This window comes from Elgaria multicarinata, chromosome 18 (assembly GCF_023053635.1).
Source record: "Elgaria multicarinata webbii isolate HBS135686 ecotype San Diego chromosome 18, rElgMul1.1.pri, whole genome shotgun sequence".
NCBI lineage: Eukaryota > Metazoa > Chordata > Lepidosauria > Squamata > Anguidae > Elgaria > Elgaria multicarinata.
In genome coordinates this window covers 1427272-1450495 of record NC_086188.1, presented here as the reverse complement: position 1 = coordinate 1450495, position 23224 = coordinate 1427272, and the positions used below count along the sequence as shown (strand labels likewise).

General features: G+C 47.1%; 2 protein-coding genes across 2 annotated transcripts; one reads left to right on the top strand and one right to left on the bottom strand.

Annotated features, from left to right (window-relative positions):
- Positions 1–1139: 1139 nt before the first annotated feature.
- Positions 1140–10335, top strand: MYL2 (myosin light chain 2). Its single transcript, XM_063144380.1, has 7 exons — positions 1140–1282; positions 2615–2704; positions 4029–4104; positions 4904–5008; positions 5667–5742; positions 8634–8682; positions 10123–10335. The coding sequence occupies exons 1-7, from the start codon at positions 1280–1282 to the stop codon at positions 10219–10221; spliced, it is 498 nt and encodes a 165-aa protein (XP_063000450.1). The 5' UTR covers positions 1140–1279; the 3' UTR covers positions 10222–10335.
- A 3459-nt stretch (positions 10336–13794) lies between these two features.
- CCDC63 (coiled-coil domain containing 63) lies at positions 13795–22876 on the bottom strand. The gene is made up of 10 exons (XM_063143804.1): positions 22789–22876; positions 21651–21840; positions 21225–21344; positions 20706–20887; positions 19432–19613; positions 18455–18672; positions 17020–17094; positions 15878–16070; positions 14761–14958; positions 13795–13946 (listed from the first exon to the last, which is right to left on the bottom strand). The coding sequence occupies exons 1-10, from the start codon at positions 22845–22847 to the stop codon at positions 13816–13818; spliced, it is 1548 nt and encodes a 515-aa protein (XP_062999874.1). The 5' UTR covers positions 22848–22876; the 3' UTR covers positions 13795–13815.
- Between the last annotated feature and the right edge of the window lie 348 nt (positions 22877–23224).

Here is a 23224-nt window from a genome sequence, read left to right as displayed (position 1 = left end):
GTGGGGCTTTTTTCCGTCTAAACATGCATAGGGGTGCGCCCTTTACCATATCTGGAGATTATGAAAGGCGAGACTGAATCACACCTGGCATGGAGCAGGTGAGTGGCAATAGGTGCCAAGTCACACTGCCTCCCTTCTGGGGGGTGGGGGCGGAAACAGCAGGTTGGAAGAGGGCAATTTTCACCAGGATCACAGCCTACGAGGGAGGTGGTAAACCCCTCTCCCTCCAGTTCCAATCCAGGCAACCCCATAACTGTTCTCTTTAAATTTAAAAGACATGTGAAATGTAAATCCACATTTAACATATCCGCTACTTTGGCCCTCATTTCGGAGCAAGCCAAGGGGTGTATTCAGAGGGAGTCTGCTGGGGTCAGACCAAAGCATTCTTTCTAACCCCAAGACCCCCGGCTGTTAAGACTTGGGCTCACTGCTATCTGTATAATCCCATCCTTGGTCATCCTACAGTGTGATGAGAACATCAGAATGTCTATATACGGGATAGGGGAGAAATCGTTCAGCAATGTGAACTTACCTAATTTTTGTGAACCGCCCAGAGAGCTCCGGCTATTGGGCGGTATAGAAATGTAATAAATAAATAAATAAATAAATAAATAAATTCACACTTCCAATTCAATGTGTGAACCAAAACTCGGTTATCCTTTGAAATTTGCACATTCTAAATTTTGCAATGGAAATCTATTAAAAGTGCGTTAGGAGAAAGTGCACCCTAAAAATGTGCCTATTAGTGAAAACATTTAAGAATGTTTTTAAAATTCTCATAATTTGGAATGAACTGAATTTAAGAATGGAAAAAATGAGAAACTGGGACAAACCAAAATTGAGATTCATCCTTCCTACACACACACACTCCATGCAATTTACTTTGTCTGTACTTCTCCACCACCACCCTCCGCTTCTGTTACTCCTAAATGTTCAACTGACACACACAGGTGCCTGGGCTATTATTCGGCCACCAAGCAGAACTTGCATTGACATCTTAAATGGAGAAGCCGTCGGGACGCCTGGTATGTCGCTAACCTTGGAGGCCTCCGTTGTCTCACATGTCACCGCATGACAATGAGCCGTTATTTAAGAAGGGAGAAAGGAGATTGGGGGGGGGGGGAGGACTAACTCACCTATTACAGCCAAAAGTGGGCATGGGTTTATTTTTAATCTGGGATGGGCTGTATTTATTGTCTCAGCAGCCTGAGCTCAAGGGGCGTCAGCTAACGGATTTCTCTTAGAACAACGTCGTGGGCCGTGCAGCTCAGTCTTAGAAATGGTGAGTAAAGACAACCGAGAGAAGTTGGACAGGGATGGGGGTTGGATGCATAGGGCAGAAATTAGAGCAAGAAGCAGTCCAGAAATTAAGCAGTGTGGATAAAAGAGGGGGCGCATCCTGGCTAGCCACAGATTCCCAGAAGAACGAGAGCCACACTCATATCTGGTGCAACCAAGTGATGGACCGATTTCACTGTGTCAGAATGTTCAAGAGGGATCAATAGGCTAGCAAGCACTAATTGGTAGGTTATTTGGTTAAATGAATTGCTGGGAGTCAGTTTTAATTAGAGCAGGCTGAGAATTCAGGGGACACCATCTTTGTTCTTTGAGGCCATTTTGTTAACGGTGTGTTACTGACACTGGGAATGAAAAAGAGCATTCTGAAGATGGTGTCTGCTCTGAATGAGGAGGAGTCTCAAGCCTCTTTGGATCAGTGTTCACATTTGGAATTTTGAGAGGGCATTGTGGGAGCTCCCCCAACATGGCTGTCTTGGCGGGGAGCTTGCTCAGGCATAAAATGGCTGCCATGGCCAGACGGCAAACTGCTGAGACCAAAAGAAAAGTAACTTTTCCAAGAACCAAAGTATAAGGCAGAGGTGGGGGCTGAGCTCCAAAACACAACGCCGCTCTTTTGAACCCCAATAAAGAGGGTTCTGGTGGGCAGCACTTCTTCACTTTGCAGCATGCCAGTATCCCAGTTTTTTTAAAAAAAGTTTAAGAAACATAAGAAAATAAAAATCAGGAGGGGTAGAGATGGAGAGAAGTCCATGGGCGTCACACTGGAAACCCCAGGTACAGATGATACTCAACTAAATGGACCAATGGTCCAGTTCAGTATGCAGCAGCATTGCACATATGTATGTCCAAGGAAGCAGAATTATTCCTGTTTCTTTTTCTCTTCCCCAGCCACCTGCCCCTTCCTGCTCTCTCCTAATCCTACTAGTAGATGGACTAGCCATGACCCACAAGGTGACTGCCACAATGAATGCTTGGCTTGTAGATATTCAGACTGCTGTCCATTATAGCCCCCACAAACCCTCCGGCAAAGCCATCCTTGAAAGAGCCTCCAGCAGGAAGCAAAGGCAACTTGTAGCTTAGTGGCAAAGTGGAAGCTTTGCATTCCAAAGGTCCGAGGTTCAATCCCCAGCCTGTAAGAGTATCTACAGTAGCAGGATTGGGAGCAGAGGAGGAATCTCTGTCCAAGCCTTTGGGGTAGCCCTGATAGACAGTAGGGGGCTAGATAGACAAACAACCATTTGAGTCAGGAAAAGGTCACTTTGTGTGTTAAGGAAGCACCCAGGCAATAACAATGCTGTGTTTGAATCTCCCAAAGGCTCCCAAGAAAGCTAAGAAGAGGGCAGAGGGTGCCAACTCCAATGTCTTCTCTATGTTTGAACAAGCACAGATCCAGGAGTTCAAAGAGGTATGTTAACAGAGCTGGCAGACTTACCGGCAGAGAAATCTTTGCAATTTCTTCTAAGAAAGCATTCCAAATCTCACTTCTGCCACCAAGTCCCTAAATATGCTCTTCTCCCAGCCGCAGGTTCACCTGCATAATAAAAACAGTGTGCGTTTGTTGCATGGATACATACGGTGTGAAATCAGACTTGTGTACTGTGGTGAATCTCGGCCAATTCTTTTTTAAAACACATAAACGTATGCCAAGTTGTGGGTGAGGTGACATTCTCTGAGATTAAGGGTTCTAGAAACCAATTAAAAAGGGACTTTATTGGGGCTTAATTGGAAGCTGGGGCTTAGTCCTGGAACCTGTTCACAATGCCCAAGCTTAAATGTTGGAAGATAAGAGCGCTGCCAATTTCAGCGTGCAACATGGACACCAATAACACTGCCACGCAGTGAATACTCCATGCTGAAACATATTTCCCCTCCTCCCAACATGTGTAAATGGTGCAAATGAGGATGAAAAATCAAGCAAAATTTGTTTATTTTCTGGAATTTATTCTGCAATATTTTCCCCCCCTGAATTTACTCTGCAATGTTCTTTATTTATTTTTGCATAGTTTTTTTTCTGGATTTGCTAGCTCACATGGAGAGGCAGGAATCCCAGCAGGACATTAGAAGGTCACCTCATCATGGCCACTGGAAATTTATTTACTGCAGAAGGTTGAAGTCTTAGTCATGCCATGGGGCTTTCGTGCTTTTCCCTCCTCAAAAAGTCTGGGATTGGGGGTGGGGGGATGCAGCAGTAAGGGAAACAAAACCCAGGAGACTCCTCCTTTGCATAAGAAGTATTTTTTGCTGGCTCAGAGAGTCTATGGCTCCAAGCCCAATATGTATAAATTACTGAACAATATAATATAACTATTCAAAAGCATCATAAACAGTAGAAAGCACCCTGCCAACTAGATCCCAAACATCAGGCAGAATAAAAATATTTCATGTGTCTCCAAAAGGAAGGATTTAAGACATTTTTATTTAGAGGTCTGGACAGCCTGCAGTCAGAGATGCATCGCAGTGGATTTTTTGCATCAACAGAGAGTTGGACTAGATGCCCTCTTGGGTGACTTCCAGCTCTGTGATTCTTGAAAAAAGCATTAGAAGCATTCTGGGGGGGGGGGAGCATATTCCACAGCTCCAGGGCCAGGACTGAAAAACCTCTGATTGTCATAAAAGCCAACCTTCTGAATGTAGAAAAGAAAGCCAAGATTGTCAGGAAACCAAATCTCGTGTGTAGCATGAAATCACAGGAACCCTGACTGTACCCCCATCTTCTTCCCCTATTTTAGGCCTTCACCATAATGGATCAGAACCGCGATGGTTTCATTGACAAAGCAGACTTGAGGGATACATTTGCTGCATTAGGTAACACAAAAAACAAATCCTCAGGAAGTGTATGGAAGTCAGTAATGGAGTTGGGGGGGACTTTTAATACCTGAGGATTTCAGTGAAAAATATCCTACTTTGATTGTTCGCCTCTACCCTCCGGGCTAGGGTGACCATGTGTCCTATTTTACAAAGGACAGTCTTCTATTCTAAGAGTTGTTTGGGCAAAGTTCAGTTTAAAGATAAATAACTGTAAGAATGGAGAGCAGGGGCTGTGAAGTTGCCCATCAATAGTGGGTAGGAACACACCTCCTGGTCAGTCATTGCCACTGTGGTGAGATGTAGTATATTTCTAAATTTGCATTTATACATATAAATTAATGTATGCACATTTTATACAAATTTGTATCCACTTTTTTGGTAATACAGAAATAGCCACCCTACCCCAAGTTTCTTTTAGGGTCAGAATTAAAATTCAGAATGTAAACCCCCAGAAAATCAGACACATTTTAAGATCAAATCTGGGCATGTCACTATTCAGAAGTGTAATGGTTTGAGGCAATTCTGGCCAGGGCAACTTGTGATCCACCAAAACAGCAGGTTCTATGGACTGTGTGGGACAGTGTATCAGGTGTCCAACAATCCCCATTTTGTCATTCCAAGCAGCAAAAGAGAGAATGGCTCTCTGGCTCCTGGAAGTTAGCTGGTCAGTTGTCACTGGTTTTAGTGGTGGTGAGCCCCCAGGCTTAACACAATCGTTTTAGATTTTGCAACCTTTTAACAGATTGGCAAATTTCCTCGTTATGTTATACTCTGCCTACTTTCCCTCCTTCCCCAGGACGTTTGAATGTGAAGAATGAAGAATTGGATGACATGATCAAAGAAGCTCCTGGACCAATTAACTTCACTGTGTTCTTGACCATGTTTGGAGAGAAACTTAAAGGTGAGAACTGAGAGGTGAAGAGTGCAACTTTGCATGTCCTCAAGTGATGAGCTCTTACCATAAGGAGTTTTCAGGTATTGCTCTTGGACAATTTTGAAGGAAGAACTGATTTGAACAATTCATTGGTTTGGATCCAGATTTAGTCATGCCTATGAGACCCATTGAAATCAATGGAATGTAATAATTACTAACATTTGCCCTTCGCTAGTTCCAGATTTTGGCATATTTAGAGTAGACCTGTTGATTTCATTGGGTTTGCTTTCAAGTATGACTAAATCTGGATCCAGCCCTGTCTGCAAAGACCAATAAGGAGCCAGAAAAGTATGGATACTTGCAACTTTACACCTAGATGTTCCAAAGGTACTCACCCCAGGTGACAATGTGTCAAGTTCTAGATTGGCATTGGGGGGGGGGGCATTCTTGATAGACCATGTGAACAATTTGAGCCCCAACACTCTCCTTGAGGAGACTTCATAAACACCCCTGCAATTGTAGCATCCTTGTAATTTCATGAAAGTAAAGTGGCTTTCTCCATGCACAACTGTCCGGCTTTTAAGCTGGTTGGCCTCAGTTGCATAGCACCATATACCAAGTTATGTGAACAGGGCAGCCTCTACATGAGTCTTTTACTCCCCCACATGTTCTCTGTGACTTTCAGGTGCTGATCCAGAAGAGACTATTCTAAATGCGTTCAAAGTGTTTGATCCAGACAGCAAAGGTCTAAAGGCAAACTAGTAAGTGTCTTTGGAGATTCAACACCATGCCATCTCTGAAGTAAAATGGGAGCATCTTAGCACTCTGATAACTTCTCTCTCCCCTAACCCCCGAAGTTAATATCTGAATGTGTGGAATATAAATCCATTGGTGTGGTATGCAGACATAAGACATTTTCAATCTACCAAGAGCATGGCGCTGTACAAAGTACAAGAGGACAGGTCTCTGCTAATGGTGTTTATAATGTACAACTTGCATCAGGGAGGCAGTAGTGAGCAGGGGAATACGCAGTTCTTTCAGTTACAATGTGTAGGCTGTGAATGTCTGCAGCTGTTGTTGCAGTTGTGAAAGGGCCCCAAGCCAAAATTCCCCCAACCCTGCTCTTGCTGTATGAAACTTACCATTACCATTACACAAGTACTGGCAGCCCACAGTGCTACATAGACCCACCCATGTAAAAAAATGCATCCAACCAGTTCTACTGAGTTCTGGGGAAATGTGGTGATACACATCAGGAGACCTGTAGTGAAGTACGGCCTGTACACTAGGGCAAACCCATGCCTAACACCAAATGTGGAGGATCACCCCTCACCACTAGGTAATCCCTCCCCTCCCACTAAATGATTTTTATTTAACATACTTTTTTCTTTAAAGTGAGCCTTGTGTGGTGCAAAGCGGTAAAGCAGTAGTTTCTATAGCTGAAACTCTCCCCATGGCCTGAGTTTGATCCCAGCAGAAGCTGGTTTCAGGCAGCCGGCTCAGGTCAACTTAGCCTTTCATCCTCCTGAGGTTAGTAAAATTAGTACCCAGTTAGCTGGGGGAAAGGTAATAACAGCCGAGGAAGGCAACGGCAAACCACCCCGCTATAAGGCCTACCATGAAAATATCAGCAAAAGTTTCCTTTCCTTTAAAGTAATTGGCCATCAGGAGACAAAACAGTTCATAGATGCCAGGAAAGTACATTACATTATTAAAACAAAACCAAGATCATTTTATGAAACAGGGCTTCTAGTTACTTTTGCCACCAATTAGCTATGAGAAGCCAATTTCTGTCCCTAACCAAACCAGGCCCATAGCCAGCCTAAAGGTTCTGGGTGGGGCAGGGGGAACCAATAGACTAGGGAGGAAGAATTCACCTGGTTTGCAGCTCTTTTAAAGAAAATAGAGGGGGCAGAGAAAATATGGCGGGCAGCTCTCCCTCCTGGTTAAAAGCCTGAACCAAACTTAAGTCACTTCCCCTAATGCTTCACTCCAGTTCACTCACAGTCCTAACATGAGGGCTGGAAAAGCAGTCTTCTTTCTGGTCAGGCTTGACTTCCACCTAGAGCTCCTGGGCTTTTGCAGAAGTCTTCTGTCTGGTCCAGCAGCTGCTCAGTCTCTAGACTACTGCCACTAGCTATCACTCAGATTTCAGCTCTTTTCTCTGATGGCTGCTGGAGGAGTCTTCCTCTCTCCACTTACAGCACTTCTTCAACTTCTGCCTCCCATGTTCTCAGCTCTGCTTCCCAGTCTTGAAGCTGCTCTTCCTCCTGGCTGATATCTTCCTCGGGTTCCCCAGCCTCTCAGGAACCCTCCTCCTCAGGCAACTCTCCTCTTGGACTCCCCACAGCAGACTCCTCACAGCTCCTTATATTCGTTCCAGTCAGAACCCTCCAGCCAATCAGCTTTGGGGTAGCCAACATTCCATCACCTCATCTCTGGGTAGTCTTCTGACCAATGGGCATCTTTACAATGTTCAGTTATTCCCCCAATCAGACGGTACCAATTTCAATCCTGCCTTTCCATATAAATAGAGAGAACTTGGCTTCATTTTCGCCTCCTAGTGGTAACAATAACTGCTAATTTTTACCAGCACAGCATATCTACAATGTAACTCTGCTCAGGCATAATCCTGGAGTAAAAAACATGTTTTTCTTTTACTGTGAAGCCCTTCATAGGCTGAAACAAAACACAACACTTAAACTTTTACCTCAGATTTACCTCAGTTTCTTCACAAGGCCCACTTGCAGAGGTGACATTTGGAGGCCTAAGAAAGAAAATGTGAAAAGGCTTGAGTAAAAAACAAGTTGTTCTTTTACTGTGAAGCCCTTCAGGCCTTCAGAGGCTGAAATAAAACACAACACTTAGGGCTCATCTACACCATGCAGGATATTGCACTATGAAAGTGATATATAAAAGGCAGGAGCCACACCAAACAGGATATAACACTGTGAAAGTGGTATATGGCATGTGTCAATGGGCCCCAACAGTTGTCAGTGCACTTCAATACCACTATAAAGCAGCACTTCAATACCACTATAAAGCAGTAGTGTGGCTCCTGCCTTTTATATACCACTTTCATAGTGCAATATCCTGCATGGTGTAGATAAGGCCTTAAACTTTTACCTCAGATTTACCTCAGTCTCCTCACAAGGCCCACTTGCAGAGGTGACATTTGGAGGCCTAAGAAAGAAAATGTGAAAAGCTGCCCTCCATCACCACCACCCATGGTAGTAAATATATAAACACTTGAGGCCCTTTAACCATACTGCAACGTCTGCTACCTAAGGCACGCTTTGCCCACCCCACTCAAAGTAGAGCCGGCCTTGCCTGTTTGCCTTAGTCGTGGGAGCCAGCTTCTCTGTGGCTAGAACGTGGTCCTCCCTGAAACCCTTGTAGTATAAATGAGAGAATGGTTCAAAGAGCCACAAATGTTGACAACCACTTTTGAAAGCCATTTGTTAGATTCGTCCCTACTTGCTTAGGCCATGAATCATGAAATGGAGGCATGCTTCCCACACCCTTGAACATCAGAACTATATAGTCATGGTTTCTGCAACTCCCACAATTTTGGTGTTTAGTCAGGACTAATTCTGCTCAGCAATTTTTCTTCACACACACCCCCCCATCTATCCTGTGGTTTGTTTTGCAGCATTAAAGAGATGCTCATGACGCAAGGGGAGAGGTTTTCGAAAGAGGAGGTAAGAGGAATTCCTAAAGGGCATTGTTTTGCAGGCATTAAACTGGCCAAGAGGAAATGGTTTACATGCAAAAGGTCCCAGATGCCACCTCCGCCATCTCCAAGTAACACTGAGAAAGGCTCGTCTGCAACCCTAAAGAGCCGTGTCAACACTACAGAGCTATTTATTTATTTATTACATTTCTATACCGCCCAATAGCCGGAGCTCTCTGGGTGGTTCACAAGGACAAATGGCTAGGTGGACAACTGGTATGAAGGCATCTCCCTAGGTTTCTAACAGCCATTCCATCTCCACTTTCCCCCCTCTGGGAATTCTGGGAATTGTAGTTTTGTGAGGAGAGGCTAGGAATTCTCCAAGAGAGAATTCTCTGTATCCTCATCAAATCACATTTCTTATGATTCTTTGGGGCAACCTGTATTCCATTCCATCCTCTCTGCATACTTTGGTCAATGTCTGAGGACTGCTCCAGATTGCTGAGCCATCAATGGCAAGGCTACTAGGAGCAGAGCCTTTTCAGTTGCAGCACCCACTCTGTGGAATGCCCTTCAAGTGAGACCTGACTCAGCCATTGAATTCTTTCAGTTTGCCTGACTGAAACATGATATTTTTTATATTTATTTCAATTTTTTTGAATTTATAGATTGTCATTATTAAAACCTTATACCATTAACTTGAAATGTGATAAAATCCAGTAATAACTAGGGTTTAAACTACTTAAAAATGGATTTAATGAATCAGTTACATGGAAATACATTGACTTATTTTTTAAGCTATTGAAGGAAATGGAAGAGAACTTGTAATTAAATAAACAAAACCTACCCTTCACAAAGAGAAGGAAAAGCATTCTTTTAGATTTTCTTCTTTATCCCCTATTACAACCCAAAACAAAAATTATTATTATTATTAGTCAGGACCACCAATCAATATTGTCCATGAATCAGTCAACTAAAGCTTGAGTTGATGAACTGTGCAATCCTACTATATCCACTTACCTGGGAGTAAGTCTCATTGCCTTTAGTGTAGAATGTAATCCTACACACACTTACTTGGGAGTAGTTTCTATTATACTTACTTCTGAGTAGACATAGGATTGTGCTACATATGTATTAACTGCACAAAAAAGTCTGTTTACAATCTCTCCTTCCACCCCAAGCATGTGTGTGTGTGTATATATATATATCTGTAAGTAACACAATAACTTAGAGGTATGTAAGTTATTCCTCTAGGGTTGTTCCTGTCCATGCATCTGAGAAATTGGGCTGTAACTCACAAAAGCCCGTGTCATCATAAAATGGTTAAGGTTCCACATGAGTCTTTTGCTGCAACAGGCTCACACAGGTACTCTTCAGGGAAATTAAAAGTCTGCAACAGCAGTGATAACCAATTCAACATCATAAAACTCAAGAGAATTCCCCCCCCCCGGTCTCTTTCTTCCTATAGGTAGACCAAATGTTTGCAGCTTTCCCTCCAGACGTGACTGGCAACCTGGACTACAAGAACCTTGTCCACATCATCACACATGGAGAAGAAAAGGATTGAGAAAAGGGCGTGTGATTTGCACGGCCACAGGAATGATACTTAATGGCGCGCCTTTCTATGCAACCGCTTCTGGTTGTCCCTGTCCATGCTACCTGGGATGTCTGTGTGTCGTCATCCTCCTGGCGTCCCACCCCTTCGTCCGTCCTCTTTGTAGAAAGAATTCAACAATATCTGGAGAAGCATATTTCTAAAATTGTACCTGTATTGAATTATTCAGAATATCCAAGTATGACTTTCTGAAAGGTAGTTGACTATGCAAAACCTTGTGCGGGGCAGGAGGGGGAGAGGAAGCCCAATTCACAGCAAACTGCTAGGTATCCCAGTTCTAAAACTGTTCCATCCTGTGTAGCGTAGATGATTCTTCTTTAACTTGCAATGCCAGGAGCTGTCCAGCTATGGTTACAGGGAGCTGAGCAAGTCCAGCTATTGCATCAGCAACGGCTGGGCAACCAGAGCGGAGCGTTATAGTTGCCCCAACACCCACGCCCCCCCCCCCACTTCCTGCAGAAACAGCAGAGTTATAATCCAATCTTGTGGCTGCTGCTTCCTGAGTAGGGCTTAGAAAAGGGAAGCCGCAACGCAGCCTTCCGATCTGGACCTCAACTTGAAGCCACCGTTATCTCTGCTCTTACAGTCCTGGGGTGATTTTGGATTATCTGAAGGTTGGAGGGGGGAATACATCAGCCTTCTTCAACCTGGTACCCTGCAGATGGACGACAACTCCCATTATCCCACGAGTGTCAAGGAGAGGTTTCCTCCCATTGCAAACAGCAGATGTGTAGTGTGTGTGTATATGTGTATTCATATACAGAGCAGTGAGAGCAAAGGGTTAAAGTGACCCCCACGCCATAGTGCCAACCTGGCTCCTCACCCCAGCTATTTGTGGGGTTGGGGGGTTTTGTGCCAAGGCTGACGGACATCCCACATTATGCTTAAAAGTAAATTGGTGGAGGGTGCTGCCCTCTGGTGGTTTCCCTCTTCAGATCAACCGGAAGCAAGGGACACCCCCCCCCCCCAAAAGCAAGCAAAACGCAGACCTGTGCAGAAGTGGCGGGATAATGCAGTAAAACTTGGTGGGAAATTGCAGCAATAGGCATAGTGGGGATAAAGGCTCACAGCGCCAAAGCCCCGGGACTTTTTTATTAGTTTTACTTATTACTTTCCACCAGAGGGTTTCAGATAGCATATGCATACCTGGCACTACTGCCCACCTGATCCTCAAGATAAAAACCCTACGAGGAAGATGAGCCCAGGAGAAGGTGACTGGCCCAGGGCCGTGCAATTCGTTTCATGGCTGAGCTGGGAAATGGAGGGCCTGAAAACAGATCGCCTAACGGATGATCCGGCCCTGCCTCCCTACTTGGAAAAGCGCTGGCTGTGAGGGAAAGAACTTGGAACCCAGGGCTCAGATCACAGTGGGGCTGGCAGCCCCCTCCCCGAGGATTCAAATTTGCAGATGACACAAAATTGGGTGGGATAGCTAATGCCCTGGAAGACAGAAACAAACTTCAAAGTGATCTTGATAGGCTGGAGTGCTGGGCTGAAAACAACAGAATGAAATTTAATAGGGATAAATGCCAAGTTCTACATCTAGAAAATAGAAACCAAATGCACAGTTACAAGATGGGGGAGACTTGGCTCAGCAATACTACAAAGGAGAAGGATCTTGGAATTGTTGTAGATCACAAGCTGAATATGAGCCAACAGTGCGATATGGCTGCAAGAAAGGCAAATGCTATTTTGGGCTGCATTAATAGAAGTATAGCTTCCAAGTCGCGGGAAGTACTGGTTCCTCTCTATTCGGCCCTGGTTAGGCCTCATCTAGAGTATTGCATCCAGTTCTGGGCTCCACAATTCAAGAAGGACGTAGACAAGCTGGAGCGTGGTCAGAGGAGGGCAACCAGGAAGATCAGGGGTCTGGAAACAAAGCCCTATGAAGAGAGACTGAAAGAACTGGGCATGTTTAGCCTGCAGAAGAGAAAATTGAGGGGAGACATGATAGCACTCGTCAAATGCTTAAAAGGTTGTCACACAGAAGAGGGCCAGGATCTCTTCTCGATCCTCCCAGAGTGCAGGACACGGAATAACGGGCTCAAGTTAAAGGAAGCCAGATTCCAGCTGGACATCAGGAAAAACTTCCTGACTGTTAGAGCAGTACGACAATGGAATCCATTACCTAGGGAGGCTGAGGGCTCTCCCACACTAGAGGCCTTCAAAAGTCAGCTGGACAACCATTAGGTATGCTTTAGGGTGGATTCCTGCATTGAGTAGGGGGTTGGAGTCGATAGCCTTGTAGGCCCCTTCAAACTCTGCTATTCTATGATTCCTACTTTGCGTAATGGTCCCCTTAGCTACTGTTTCAGATGGCTACAGACACAGGCATGATTTGGCCTCCCTTCCTGGTTCTCTCCATCATGTATTTCCATGGGCCTTGCTGCCTGGCTTCCAGCTCTGCTTTCTTTACTTAAGCCAGTGGTGCAGAACCCTTTCAGCCATGCTCCATTTTAGAGGAGGTCTCGGGGGCTACATTCCAATGCCAGGCAGGGCTGGAGGCAAAAGAGGCCATGGCCATGGCCCAAAAGCTAGAAGATCTGACTGCCAGTAAGGAAATCTGCGGGGAGGCATTTCAACATTTTAGAACAGGACAAAACTGCACAAATTCTGGGGGTAATGTCCAGTGATCAGTGGTTGGGAGGTGGGGAAGGGCCATGCCTATTTGGGGAACTCCAGGCGAGCGGGGGGCAGCTGGGACCTGGGTTGGAGGTTTTACACCCCTGACTTAAGATCATGGGTTTAGTTTTCCCTTTTCAACAAGTAAGCAAAAGCTGGAGTATGGGGCGTGGCTTAGGAGGACCAATGGGAGGGGCTAAAATTTGTGTGAGTCAGGCAGGTAGTGGGGCTTGTGGATTTCATTACAGGGAGACCCCTTAGCTTTTCACCCAAAATTCCAGCAACTGTTCCACCACCAGCCTTTCCCCAAATGGCCTAGTATCGTGATCCTCCTGACGTTGCTACCAGCATTGGAAAGAAGGAAATACCCCAGAAAAACAACTCTTCATTTTCCTGGACTAATGCAACCTGCCAAGCCCAGGAAATTTCCTGACTGTGCAAAAGCCAGGCCATAAAAAAAAAAATCAAATAAAAATCAATATTCGTTTCAGGCACTTCTAGGTCAAGGTGGATCTCTGCATTTATCCGTCATTCCAGAGGGGGAAACACTTTTCCTCCAGCCACTTAGCTCACTCAAAATATTCTGCAGCATCTTCATCAGGAGAAGATTCTGTGTTAAGGGATGTATTAAAAATACATGAAAGGGAAAAACAACAACATCACAAAGAGGTAAACGGATGGCCCCACCTTCCACTGAAAGAACAACGGATGTGATAATAAGACATGGCCAAGGATCCTTCCAGACACATCAGGCTGTAGAAATGCAAGAGGCCGTGTCCTTTATTAAGGCTTCTGTATGCTATGCAAAGCAAGTCCATTTGGGTACTCCATCCCGTTTTGTACAAAATTTATATTTTATACATTATATATATAGTGCGTTTAAAAAGTCCATCTCTCACACCCAGCACTTTTTCATGCCAACTTCTATGTTGGAGACTGTTTCTTCTTTTCCCTGCTGCTGTCCATTCTCTCGGCTGAGCTCCTTCTGGATCTGTCCTTCTCCTGGTTCTCCAGAATCATGGCACGCAGGCTTTTGTGGTCTAGCGGTCCTTCTACTGTTGGCAAAGAAATGACAAACATGGACGGGGCACAGATAAAAAACAACAACCCAAACTCACTACTGTCAGATCTCCCCAATCTGCGCATGGTATTTGTGGTCTGTCTCCAAACCTGCCTCATTGAATCGAGTTTCAAACACTTTGGCAAAAGGCGAGTAAAGGGAGACATGATAGAGGTGTACAAAATTATGCCTGGTGGGGAGAAAGTGGATAGGGAGACATTTTTGTCCTCCCTCTTTCATAATACTAGAACTCAAAGGGGTCATCCTGTGAAGTTTGATTGGTGGGAGATTCAGGAGAAATAAAAGGAAGCACTTCTGCACACAGCGCAGAGTTAAACTATGGAATTTAGTACAAGATGTAGTGATGGCCACCAATTTGGAAGACTTGAAAAGGGGACTGGACGAATTCATGGAGGACAAGGCTATCAATAGCTACTAGCCCTGTTGGCTATATGCTGCTTCTGATATCAGAAGCAGTATGCCTATGTACACCAGTTGCTGAGGAACATGGGTAGGAGGACCGCTGTGTGGACAGAATGATGGACACGATAAACTTTGGTCGGATCCAACATGCTCTTCTTATATTCTCCGCCTAGCTCTGCAAGAAGACCAGTGGCTACACCAGCTAAGGATGTCTCCGTACACCAATAAGCCAGAGCCTGTCAGGAGAGTCTCCCTGACCCCTGTAAAAGCTTCCAGGTCAGGCTCAGCCAATCAGGAATCCTGGTCTGCCTTTGCCTGCCTGCCTCCGTCCTTCCCGTTCCACTTTTGCTTTGCCCTCTGCTGTGCCAGAGACGCCGGCTACTTACGAGGCTCCAAAGTGTCTGCAAAGGGATCCACGCTGAGGGAGGGAGGGGTGATTTTAACGGTGTCCAGCTTTTTTAGTGAGGCAGAACCGCCCAAAAATGGATTCAGCATGGGGACCGAGTCCAGCTCTCCTTCCACCTCCTTGTAGCGCAAGAAGGATTCGATCAGCAGAAGGTCGTTGCTCTTCTTCTCCACAATGCCTGGGGGTGGGGTGGGGATGACAAATTTGGAATGTGTCAGGGGAGGGGCTTGATGTCCCTCTCCATTGCACAGAGAAGCTGGCAGTTTAGGGTGAAACTTGGCACCAGAGGATTCTGGGAAAGCAGAACTAAAGCCCAAGGTGGCTCTACCAGGAGACAAAGTGAAGCAGGCTGCTTTAGGCAGCACATCAAAGAGATGCAGCAGGTCTTGCAGGTTCATTTTCCCCTGCTCACGACCCATAGCAAGTGCAGGAAGCCAACAAGGCCTTGAGGAGAAATGTGGGCTTTGGTTGCCCTTGGAGGGGCGGCACCATCAGAGCTCCCCTCACCATGGCAGAGATGTAAAAGCTTTTTCCTCTTTAGGGCCACATTCCCTCATGTGTCAGGGGCGGCATGTCATCCGTGAATGGGACCAGAGCCAAAAGGAGGCGGGCCGCCCCCTTTGCTCTCTCTCTCCATCGTCCATCCCAGGGAACAGACCGATTACTCATCATGCCAGAGGTCCGAACTGATCGCAAGCAGAGGGCTTTTGAAATGAGGCTGAGGGCTCTTTTCAGCACTAGGGCTGGCAGGCTGCTAACCCCGTGAAGCTCTCTGGGACAAGCTCCACAACTCTCTTTGCATCCAGCGTGCACCCAAGGCCCTGCCTGTGGTGCAGGCACTCATCATGTCAGCAAACAATATATAGTTGCTGGGAAAATTAATCCCACCCATCCACCCCACCCAAGCTACACTGGGGATAGCAGAGAAGCTCAGAGGGAACGGAGAACTCTAAGGGGTGGGGTGGAGGTGGCAGATGACAGCAGCCTCCCTGCTAAGGAGGAAGCGCCGTCTGTCTGTCCGTCCGTCCAAAGGCCGCTGTGTCCCTGCGAGCCCTGCCAGCACAACGCCAGTGGCAGGGCACGGTCAGCTCACTCACTGAAATACTGCATCAGGTTCTGGTCTGTGATCTCCCCGGTCTCGCCCAGGTGCTCCCTGATCTTGGTTGCATCGCAGCCGGTCTGCTTGAAGAGGAAGTCCACGGCCAATTTCAGCTGGTCAAGGATCTTGCTGCTCTCTTTCAGCCTGTACTCGTACTGGTTGGCGCCTTCAGTGGTGTTCTGCAGCTTCTCCTGTGGGCCCAAGGAAAGGGCTTCAGGGCTCGCCCGGGCTGTGAAGGGCAGGCTTCCCCAGCCTGGGGCCCTCCGGATGTTTGGACTTCAACTCCTATCAGCCCCAGCCAGGACAGCCAATGGTCAGGAAAACTGGGAGTTGTAGACTAAAACTTCTGGAGGGGAGCGCCAGGGTGGGGATAGCTGTGGAAGGGTGCAGAATGACAGAAGCCCCAGGAGACACTTCGCTACTCCCACCTCGAGATCCCAGTCATATGGGACTAGATCAAGGGTGGGCAACTTGGGGCCCTCCAGATGTTTTGGCCAGTGCTGGCTGGTGGCTCCGATGTCAGTGGGGTGATAAATCCGCTTTGGGTTTCAGTCAGAACCAGCCAGAACTCTAAAGGAGCTCTCCAAGGTGTGAAGCAGCCCAGGCAAAAGGAGAGGGGCGAGGCGGGAGGGGCAGCCTGGCCCAAGGGACACAAAGGCTGCCTCGGTGGGGGTTCCAGATCCCAGGGAGCAAGCAGCCTGCCCAGAGCTCTCCAAGGTCCTACAATTCATCCGAGATCACAGTGGTGGAGTCCGGTGCTTTGCAGGCAGGCAGGTCCCACGGCCGATCCCCAGCATTTATTGATTTATTTCTATATAGCACCATCAATGTACATGGTGCTGTACATAGTAAAAGAATAAAACAGCAACACCCTGCCCCATAGGTTTACCTTCTAATAACATCATAAGAAAACAATAAGAAAGGGAAGGGAATGTACCAAACAAACACAGGGGACAATAAAACTAACAGTGTAGAAGTAAAATCAAAATCAAGTTCTAAGGTCGGGCTGGAAAAACGCCTGCCTGAAACCCTCAAGGTGTTCACCGTGACCCGACAGAGCAGCCAAGCTGTAAAACAAGAGCCCCGCCCCCACTCTCTCTTTCTCTCTCTCTCACACACACACACACACACACCACGTACCTCCAGTTCCTTCAGTCTGCCATGTGTAATGTCCTCCGCCGTCTTCTGCTGGGATTTCAGCTGGCTGATTTCGTTCTATAAGGTCACAAGAAGTCCACAAGGCTAAAAGGTCAGGACCGTGATTGACAATGGGGCACTGCTGATTCGCCAACCTTTGGCCTTTGAACCTCTGGCAACTTTGCTCAGAGCACTCACAAAACCCGCACACATTATGGTGCAGTGGCATGAAAGGTCAACGCCACTCTAGGCTGTAAAAATAGCAGGGCTGCTGCAGGGCCTTGCCTGGAAAATCAGTTTGATTAATGTCACTTTAAAATCCTTTGACCGAAAGGCCTCAATTGGTTTTTAATGTTCATTATTTTTAAGACAAGGACTTACCAAACCTGTAAGGGGCCTTCTCAGAACAGATGGGGGCACCTTTCCTACAAGCAGATTTCTTGTAACAACCATGTGCATAATCTAAAACAGCATTCCCAAACCTGGGACACTCTGGACTACAACTACAACTCCAATCATCCCGAGCTGGCATGTCCAATGATGGGAGTTGTCATGCAACCCATCTGGAGAGCACCTCGTTGGGCGCCCGGGGGGGGGGTGAGTTCTAAAAACAAGACAAGTATACTTATTCCTGCAGAAGCGTCGTTTCACTTTTCTGCAAATCTATGCAGATTTAAAATCAGTTAATCGAATGAAATTCGTTTGGCTCATTAAGAGAGCCCCAAGCTGAAATTCTGCTCCAGCCCGGCTCCCATTTCCCCCGCTTATTTGTGAGTGGCAGAACAGGGAGGGGGCACTGCAGCAGTTTTTCAGGGGGTGAAACTCACCACCGCCATCAGGGGCTCCTCTAAGCAGCTGCCAGCCAGGGGCTGTCATTTTTCTTTCTCAGAAGCCATCTGGAGTGAAGCTACTTCTCTGACCATGCTAGGCCTTCTCTAACCCTGTGCAAGAATACTTCTGCCCTAGGGCAGTAGCACGATATCATCAGCTTAGTGATGCATCAAAGGCTGCACACATGGACTAGTGTCCTCCTCACACACACGTACCAATTTTTCTTTGGGGAAGATTCTGAACTGCAGTCCAGAGTTCTTGGGCTTTTCCCCCCAACAAACACCCCCAAGTTATTTCCAGAGTGTAAATCAAGCGGTTTACGTTTATTCCATCCCTATCTAAATAATGACTGGGGGAGACTAGCGGTTCCCCCAAGACTGCAATCTCTCCATCAGCTGCATGGTGGCAGCAATAAGACAGATCTGCCAAGCAGAAGGGTTTGGGATTATTACGGGTTTTTTTTTCCTTTCGCAGTCACGGCTGCTGGTATTTGGTTCCAAACACAAGCAGCTTGCAAAAGGGTTGGTCGTCAAGAGCCCAACGTAGCAAAGGGAGATGGAACACGTGGGTGGAAGGGATGCCGTTTAGAGGGCGTGGAGGGAGAGACCTGGATGTCTTCAATCCTTTTCTGCAGCCGCTCCATGTCGTTGTTCAGTTCGGTGACGTAGCTGAAGTAGGCGAAGTTCTTCTCCTCTTTCTCAATGAAGTCCTCCACCAGCTGGTCAATGTCGCCGTTCTCCGTCAGCTTCAGCAGGCGCATGTAGGCCACCTCGTAGCTTTCAAAGCTTTCCCCTTTGGTCTTGGCCCGCTTCCTCGCCTTGACAGCTGCAGGGGATTGGAAGGGGAGGGGGGGGGAACCAGTTCTGTCACAGGATGCTGACCTAAACAAGGAGGAGGACTACAAAAACGATGAAGAACCAGCAAAGAAACGGCATTTTTTTCCAAGACTGTGTCCATGATGATGGGTGATGGTGGTGGTGGTGCTGGTGGTGGTGATATAAACCAGCCTTCCCCAGACTGGTTTTGCATATCAACTCCCATCAGCCCCAGACAGCATGGCCAATGGCCAGGAATGTTGGGAGTTGATGTCCAAAATGTCTGAAGGAAGCCAGTTTGGAGAAGGAGGGTGCAAACTACCTTTCCCCCAACCTGATGCTCTCCAGATAGGTTGGACCAACTCCCATTATCCCTGAACCCTGGCCCTCCTGGTTGAGGGTCATGGGAGTTGTAGTGCAACATATTTGGAGAGCACTATGTCATCAACCCCTACAATGGAATATTCAGCTGTGAGTCATCAAGGTTTGAAGAACCTGGTAAAATGTGCGACTCAGACCCTAACGGCTCAATCTTAGACACATCTGCTCAGAAGTAAATCCCACTGAGTTCAATGAGGCTTACTCCCAGATAAGTGGGTACAGGATTCAGCCTAAACTTCCATTCTCCAATTGCAGAACAGTTAGTGCTACCTAAGCATTCAGTGGTGCTCATTTAAGTTCTTCTTTTTTTTCATGTAGAATCCCAGGACGCTCCAGCTGAGATGGCCTTTTCTTCCCCTGCCAATGCAAATTCCTCATGTCACTGTACCTTCTTCCTTTCTGGCCTGCTCCTCAAATTCTGAGCGGTCCACCAGTTTAATGAACATGAAGGCCTTGAGCTTGGTCTCGTGGTTGTAGATCCGTTCCAGCTCCCGAAACTCAATGTTGAACTGAGCAATGTCCTTGCAACGCCGCTCCTTCATGGCAGAGATCCGTGCAAGGGCTTCGACCCTAGATGGAGGAAAGAAAATCACATGTTGCACCAGGACAGTGTGAAATGGAAAGAAGGTAAGTAGAAGTGGACTGGATTAGACCCGAGGTCTATCTAGTCCAGCATTCCGTTCACACAGAGGCCACCCAGAAGCTTCTGAGAACACAAGCAGGATGAGAGGGTCATGGCCCTTGGGCCCATGTCCCACAGCGATTGGTATAAAGAGGCCCACTGGAGGGAACATATAGCCATCAAGACTAGTAGCCATTGATAACCTAAGGCTCTACCTGATAGCGTCTACTACCTCGTTTTGCCAGGACTCTACCACTTCATTTTGCGTCCTGTGCGCAGGTTGACTACGAGGCATTGTGCTTTATACCGGGGGCGAAAGCCCCTCCCAGTGGGACATTCTCCTACACAAGCCCCGTCAAAAAGAATAGCAGCTGGGCAAGAGCGCTCTTGCCCTGCTGCCCTTCTTTTTGACGGGGCTCGTGAAAGAAAACATCCCATCCCGCTGGATCGTGCTCCCTGTCGACCCACTGAAGACCTAGGCTGTGCATGTAGCAGGTGGTAGAATACGGGCAGTAGCAGTAAGGATGGCTCTACTTCAGATTGTTGCAGGGGGGCTGCCTTTCTGGAGCACTCCCCACTCCCATGGGGACAGTAAACAACAACAACAACAAGCAGAGCAGAAATGTGACACTCCCCCCCCCCCACGGCAGTTTGAAGTGGCACAGTCTATTCTGCCACAAAAGGACTCTGCTCCTTTGTTCCCATCTCCATTCTATTGCACTCAATCAAGCTCCTAGGGCAGCCTTCCTCAACCTGGGGCGCTCCAGATGTGTTGGACTGCATCTCCCAGAATGCCCCAGCCAGCTGGCTGGGGCATTCTGGGAGTTGTAGTCCAACACATCTGGAGCGCCCCAGGTTGAGGAAGGCTGTCGTAGGGTGACCCTTGTTCAAAGAGATCTGCCTTTTTCAGAGCGCTTTGCACGATCCCCCACTAACAGAGCAATCCCAGGCGTGCCTTCGCAGAAGTGAGTCCTACGGCGTTACGACCAGGAAAACATGCAGAGGATCGCAGCCCAAGCGGCCCCCGCCCGGCCTCTCACCTTTGCTCGTAGGCTTGCGTGGACTGCTCGATGGACAGGTCCATGGTCGACTTCTGCTGCTCTAGCTTCTTGTGGAGCCGCAAGTAGATGTTGTCGAAGACAGACTTCTGGCACTGCAGATTCTCTATCTCTTCCCGGAGTTTGGCGTTGGTGGTCAAGACAGTGTCAAAATAAACCGTCACCTAGAGAGAGTCCAGGAGCAACATCGGGAATTGTCCTAAAGCAGAGGCAGGAAACCCTTCCCCCTATGAAGGGTCTTTAACCCAATGGGGAAAGTCAACCAGGACATGGTCAGGCAACCGTCCACATGTCAAGCAGGTGCTCCAACAAGGAGCCATTGAGAGGATGTGCGCTTTAGGAGGTGGATCTCCGCTGCTTTCACAAGGGCTTGTTTTTAACCTGTGTCATTGTTGCTTTATCTGATCACCACCTCCGGGAGCAGACAAATGATTGTGTCTAACAAAGGAGGAAAGTGTGCAAGGTTGCGAAGGTGCACACACGGCAACACAGGCTGCTTACGTGATTGAGACGGTTATCTAGCAACTGGATCTGCTTCTGCAACCACTTCCCATCATACTCCTGACGCAGTTTGATCACAAGCACTTTTTGCTTTTTAATCTTCTTCTCCATCTCTATAATCTACAAGGAGGAGGAGGAGGAGGGGAAAATCTATCAAGATCCTTACATTCCCAGTGGGAAGGGGCAAATGGATAGTTGTACAGAAAATGCGACTAGACCGCATTTAGTTGATAATACACTATGATTGATGATAGAGCCCCAAGAGAGATTGCCTAAGGATCAAGCAACCGGCAAACGTTAAATGGGTTTATGCTCACAGCAAGAGCAATCTGGGAAGCCGAAAACACTGAGTGGAAGAGCAGCTGCGATTCGCAACCTTGCAGCATGGCTTCACGCCCCCTCCGGCACCCGTCTCGCACACCCTACCTTCTCGTCAAGTTCAGCAATCAAAGCTTTGGTGGCCCGGATGAGATTGTCATACTCGTCTTTGGTCTGCAAAAGGAACTTGAGCTCCATGCAGTTCCGGTCATCCATGAAAATGTTCCGGGGCGACTTGGTGAGACTCAGGAGTAAATGGATCTCGTCGTACTCTTGCTTCAAGGTGTGGATTTGTTTTCTGCAGCAGAGAAGCAGGTGGAGCAAAAGGGAGTCCGTTCATCTCAAGTGGTCAGAAGGTGCACCGAGAAACAGACCACCGATCCACTGTATAAAAAACTTGGCAGCAGTGTTTGGGGGAGGAGGGAAATTAGGAAAGTGCTTCTTCACACAATATGAGAGGCAGTGACGTAACCATGCCACAGCCCAAAGAAACGCAATGCAGACTTGTTTTTCTTTTATTAACAGGGACGCTGATACTGATCCATTTCACACAACGCACCGGGCACGTCATGGGTTATTTAATCCACGGTGAGCTCTGGTGTGGGCTGGATGCCATTTTGAATAGACAACCCCCAATTGGGGGGTTGTCATGTCATGCAAACCCAACCATTGGAGGTTAAGCGAAGGTTGACTCACAATCGCATGACCCTACAACAAGCCAAAGGTGACGCGAGGGTTGTTTAAACTGCATGTAACCCCGATGGCTGGTTTCACAAAGAGTGTCAGCTATTAGGCAACATACAAATGTAATTTAAAAAATAAATAAAATAAACACCATTGGGGATTGCATATTCAACATGGCGCCAGGCACGCATCACAGCTCACTGTGGTTTAAATAACCCATGGTGAAGCCAGAGTGTTGTGCGAACCAGTTCATTATCTGCCACTCCCCTGAGAATTCCCTGTTCCCTTTGAGCTTATCTGCCCTCCTCACAGTAGCTAGTGACATGGAGGTGGGTGGGAGAATGAATTTTCCCAAGAACATTATATTAGTTCCCTTTGTAATACAAATCCTTCTGAGGCGGTTTAGTCTGGGATAGGCAATTAGGACCCATTCGCTTTGCAAGAGGCCTGCTCCTGGTAGAAATGAAAATAGGTAGAACTGGTTTGTCGAAATAGATAAACACAGTGGCCTGCCCTTTTGGACTCTCCTTGGGGACACCTCTTAAAGCCCTGCCTCACTTACTCCTGCTGGAACAACTGTTGATGAGTCATGACCCGAAAAGATTTGCGGTTCTCCACCATGATCCGGAACTGTTGCTGCAGCTTCCTTAACTCAATTTCTGCCATCACCTCTTTTTCTTTTTCGGTAAATTCAGAACTCTCGCTCCTGCAATGGGATCCTCTTCGCCGCTGCAGGTTGCGGTTGTGGGAGGGAGGAAGGAAGGAAGGAAAGTCATTTTTAACGTAGAAGATCTAAACTTCAGTCCTTTGGATATCTATTTACCCTCCACCAACGAAAGCAGGATGAGACAAAATGAGGGCGTCAATACCGACCTTATCATTATTGGGGCACTCCTGAGCATCACCCTTCTCACCTTCCAAAATTCTGTCACAAAAGGGATTGTGTGTTCTGCGTTTTGAGCTACCCAGGTGTGCCTACTGATATTTTAATTTTGCTA